Source organism: Phaethon lepturus, unplaced genomic scaffold, assembly GCF_000687285.1.
Source record: "Phaethon lepturus isolate BGI_N335 unplaced genomic scaffold, ASM68728v1 scaffold23553, whole genome shotgun sequence".
In the NCBI taxonomy this organism is placed as follows: Eukaryota; Metazoa; Chordata; class Aves; order Phaethontiformes; family Phaethontidae; genus Phaethon; species Phaethon lepturus.
The window spans coordinates 12,622-18,063 of NW_010527295.1; the positions used below are offsets into that span (position 1 = coordinate 12,622).

General features: G+C 43.5%; 1 protein-coding gene across 1 annotated transcript; it reads left to right on the plus strand.

Annotated features, from left to right (window-relative positions):
- Nucleotides 1-797: 797 nt before the first annotated feature.
- Nucleotides 798-1,787, plus strand: MAS1L (MAS1 proto-oncogene like, G protein-coupled receptor). Its single transcript, XM_010283352.1, has one exon. The coding sequence runs from the start codon at nucleotides 798-800 to the stop codon at nucleotides 1,785-1,787; it is 990 nt and encodes a 329-aa protein (XP_010281654.1).
- Nucleotides 1,788-5,442: the final 3,655 nt, after the last annotated feature.

A 5,442-nucleotide genomic window follows, 5' to 3' on the forward strand; every position in this document is an offset into this window, starting at 1 on the left:
CTACTTCTCCTTGTGATGGGTTGGATTTGTAATGCTTGCAGGATATTTGCAGTTGTGCTACACTGTTCAGAGTGTGAAAACATGGTGAAACTGTATTATTCTATGATAAATGACACTTAAAGCTGGTCAAAAACGACTGTCTCAAGAGAGTGGCATTTTGCTTTCCCTCCACCTCTGTACTAGGAGGGAATACAATGATGAGTAACTACTGCATATTATTTTTACTGCATTTATTAAAGTCCTTCCTGGAAAAGAGACGTTGGTATCAATTTTTTTTTTTTAAAAAAACAAAAAAAACTTATGAGCCAAATTCACTTGAAATACATATGTTTAACTTAAAATTACTGTCATTATCTTCAACGGCAGCTGAATAGACTTGTCTGGGAACAATTGAGGGCTCAAACAAGAACCACGAATGCTATCTGTGACCACTATATCATGAAACTTTGCAATGTGATGGAGACGTTGCTTGTCCAAGAGCTCTTTGAGGGTATCTCTTTAGCTGTGGTTTAGCACTTATATGCTGAAGCCCATACAGAAGCAAGCTCAGGATTTCTGCGAGCATGATGGGCTTGGCAATCTTTAATGTTGCCAAGAGTAGTTCCAACTGGGTTTCAGCTAGCATCAGTATATCAAAGCCGGTTTTCCTTTTGCTAAAGCTTTCAGATATGACCAGAAATTGAGGGTCCACAAAACAGAAAGAAAAGGGGGAGGGGAGGAGCACACAATGCTCACAGTATATTTTTATACATATTTACAGAAGGAAGAGCTGTGCTATCCAAACTTGGGCTTTCCCCATGGATGAGTCAAACATAACGTTTCATCCCAGCGAAGGCACAGAGAACATCTCAATGCACAGAAACATTTCTACACAGGAAAGGGTCTGGGAGATATTGACCCCACTTTGGGTAATTATGATCATCTCCTTCCTGGGTTTTTGTGAAAATGGAATTGTCCTCTGGTGCCTCTGCTTCCAGATCAAAAGAAACCCATTCACTGCGTACATCACACACCTGTCCATTGCTGACATCTCCTTACTGCTTTGTACATTTATTCTGTCAATTGAGTACATTGCTGGTTTTGGATTCGCATATGGTTTTTACTATTATATAACCACCACACTATCTATTGTCTTCCTTCTTGGATATAATACTGGTCTCTATCTCCTGACAGCCATCAGTATTGAGAGGTGTCTGTCTATTGTTTACCCCATCTGGTACCGATGCCACCGGTCACAGCACCAGTCGGCAATTGTGTGTGCAGTTCTGTGGACTCTGTCTTTTCTGATGACAATAGCTGAATACTTAACATGCAAAGATGATTCAACGAAGGAGCAATTTGATGATGGCAACCATTGCCAAGCACTGCTCATCTTCACATGGATCCTGACTTTCATGATCTTCATTCCTCTAATGATTCTGTCCAGCCTGATCTTGGTTATCAGGATTCATCGTAACTCCCTGAGACCTCATTCGTCAAAGCTCTACATCATCATTGTGGCCACAGTTATTGTCTTCCTCATCTTTGCCATGCCTATGAGGCTGTTGTATCTTCTGAATTACCACCACTGGTCGTCTTTGCTCAGCCAGCAGAACCACGTCACCGTTGTTCTCTCCACCGTTAACAGTAGCATCAACCCCCTTGTTTACTTCTTCGTAGGAAGCAGCAAGAAAAAGAGGTTCAAGGAAAGCCTCAAAGTGGTTCTTAGTAGAGCACTTGCTGATGGGTTACGGCCGAGAAGCCAGGAAGTTGGCATGAGTTTGGATATAGCTGAAACAATTTTCTGAAGCTTAGGGGGGAAACTCTAGGGGCAAATAATTGGACTTGGAAGGTTTAATAAACCACTGCAAAACCAAAACTATTTTTCTTCCATTGAATGTACAAAGCAGTGGTGAAATGGTACTGTTATCTTTGGTGGTTGAGCAATGGAAAAATATGGACTAGAATAAAGATAACTTTTATTTGTATTTTCTTAATTATTCAAACACATGCTACATCCTGATGTGACTATGTCAGTCAAAGATACCACAGTGGAAAAGAGACAGGCCAACAGAGAATATAAAAAAAGGACACAGAAATATGTTATAAATAGTGTGACATTTATACAAGCGCTGAGCACCCATAAATGCTATTGAAGTCATCAGTGCCTGTGTGTATTCGCATTTTTAAAAGTCAAACCCACTAAATGCAGGATTCACGTTACATACTGGGATTTAGTTTCAACTGTTTCCAGCTTGTTTAAGTACGCAAAAGAGCTGCTCCCCGGGGGGAACAGAGGAAGAAATCCACGTGTGAGAGTAAGTCCCCATACATACCCACAAACATACAGTGTAGCTTTGGTCTAGTGAGACATTTAAGTATATACTAAACGGTCAAGTTCCTCTGTGGTTAAGGGGCTACTTCAGAGCCTCTTTTCAAAGTATATGTTGCGTAATTTCCAGTGACATCAACCTTTCCCTGGGTCCTTGGATAACTCGGTACCTGACACACAGGAACAGCTGGCAACACAGGGATGTTGTCAACTCGCAGAGGGCTTTTGCCCTAATTATGAAGGGTGGGGCTGGCTTATCCCCAAAATGTCAGTGTTCCTGTAGGTTTAGTTATTCAAGGAGTCTATGAGAAAGTCAGTCCCAACACTTGCTGTCCCAGCCCCATATTCAGTACTTACCTGTTCTCTGGAGAATATATATTCCCCATGTGCTATCTCTGTTTTATAACAATCAGCTTTGGACGAGCAGGAGAAAAGAAAGGTGCTTCACACGATGCATGACTGGGGCTACAGCCCAGCCACACCGTTCCAGCTGACTGCCTCCTTCTGTGGTATGCCAGGGAACCGGCGCTGGTATGTTGTGGAGTTTAATTCCTGGGGCCACTTGCCCAACTATAGCCCAACTATACGAAGCTGTAGAGCAGAGAGGAAGACGACAGCAAGGAGGGGAGCGGGCTAGGTCAGGTTTATCACACAGACACCGAATATGGGGGGTCTGGGCAGTCAGAGAGCTGTGGCACTTTCAAAGGGGTGTTGGGGAGATGCATTTGCTTCTGGCCCCGCCAGAGCTCCAAATTCGGCAGGAACCAAGACCTCCTGCCGCAGGCAGAAGCAGCATCCTCAGCTTCCCGCCAAGTTTCCATTGGCACACTTAATAGCTAACTGGGGAAAGAAAAATACAACCTACCCCTCCTTTGTTGAAAGATTGCCAGTCCTGGAATAAGGAAGATGGTAGGTTAAGACTGAGGATTGGATGGGAATTCACATAGAGAAGAGATCTCAGAAGGACAAAAATCCCTTCTACGTATGTGCCCTTTCCTCCTTACATTAAAGTGTTGCAGCGTGTCAATGCAGAAAAGACTCAGGCAAAGGAAGAGGTTACCCTTCTCTCTTCCTAATTCTCTCACTCCATCGAAACCTTTATCTACGACAGCCCCACTATTTGTCCCAGTTTTTCTCTTTGACGCTCTAGTCCCTGGCCAGCCACTTCTATTGATTCAGGTGGTAGATGAGCGCAGTCTGCTCCTCTCTTTGGGCAGTGATTCCAGTACTGCTGGAATGAAAAATCAGCAGAACAGTTTCCCATTGCTGACGCTGAGTGCAGGATACAGCAAGCAGGGCTGTGGACACCCTGGGAGGGTCAGGGGGAATGAGTGTGTGGGATGTCCACATACACCTGGCACGTGTGTGCGTGCACCTGCGGGGGCCGAGGCACTGTCACGCAACTTGTCAACACTGATAAATGCCATAAACTTGAATACTAGGGGAGATCCAGCCCAGAAAAAACACCCCAGATTCTTCTCCAAAGCCGTTCCCCACCCATCACAGAATCATAGAATCACAGAATACCTCAAGACCGTACCATACCTCAAGACCCTTTACAATAATCACATGGAGAACCAGAAAGAGGAGCAAATCTGGAGGAAACATGTTCAAAACATGCTTCCACTGTAACCCCACATGAAATGCAGCTCTCTCAAAGTGGTTCAGGTGAGACAAGGCATATTATTAACAGTGCTTAAACATACCCAGATTATGATGACAGTTCTGGGTTAACAATCACTATTATGACAGTTCTGGGTTAACGATCGCTATGCATGCAGCCAGGGCAGTAGATCTGAAGAGACAATAATACACAGCAGGGCAATTTGAGCGCTTGTGAGCTCAACGGGTGCTCTAGCTTCTTACCCCTTTTCACCTGTGTCTGGCCATGCCCTCAAATGTTCCAGAGTTTGGACAACTGTCCATAGATCAGTTCACATAACAGACAAAATTAACATTCATCATGAAATGAACATCCAGAAGGATGAGTAAGAGTGAAGAGCTAGTAGTTGAAAAATGATTAATGTTTCCACGTTCACAGATAAAAATATCTTAGGGATGTTCTTTCTTCTTTATCACAGCATCTGATGACTCTCCTCTGTGTGGACAGGCTGCAGTACAAAGGGAACTGATAAGCACATTATTCCACGATTTAAAAAAAAAAAAAAAAAGGAAAATGTGACACTTCATTTGTTGCACAAGAAGAACGTGATTCTCCACCAGCTTGCATTTTTAGACATGATTTGTATCTATGGGAGAGGGTGAAATAGCCCTGTGTGGATCAGGTGGTGTTAATAAGCACTTGTAGTGGTGCACAACATGAAAGATTGTCTTGTGGGAAAGTACTAGCCATGGAGTTTAAAGATGTGGGTTCTGTTTTAATGCAGTCTTGGCGTCTAATTTTTCTGTCCCTCCCTCTCCTGCCTATAAAATAAGGATTATATTATTTTGTTTCCAGTGTTGTGCCTTCACATTTACACTACAGATACTTCAGAACAGCAGCTATCCTTTGGTTATCTCTTGTAATGTCCAGGGCAATAAGGACTCAATTTTGCAGTGCAGTCAAGACAAGGAATTGTTCATAGAAGAAATGCCTAGTATAGTTCTTCCTTTATTAATCATGGAATCATAGAATTGGATAGGACCCAATAGGTTGGAAAGGACCTCAAGGATCATCTGGTCCAACGTTTCCTGGCAAAAGCACAGTCTAGACAAGATGGCCCAGCACCCCATCCAGCTGAATCTTAAAAGCGTCCAATGTCAGGGAATCCACCACTTCCCTGGGAAGATTATTTTAACGTCTGATTGTTCTCATTGCGAAAAATTTTCCTCTCGTGCCCAATCAGAATCTCCCCAGGAGTAACTTGTACCCATTACCTCTCATCTTTTCCATGTGACTCCTTGTAAAAAGGGAGTCTCCACCTTCTCTGTAGCCACCCTTTAAATACTGGAACATGGTGATAGGGTCTCCCCTAAGCCTTCTTTTCTCAAGGCTGAACAAACCCAGTTCTCTCAGCTTTTCCTCATACAGCAGGCTTCCCAGTCCTTTGATCATCTTTGTGGCCCTTCTCTGGACCCTCTCCAGCTTCCACATCTTTTTTGCACAGTGGGGACCAAAACTGAACACTTTT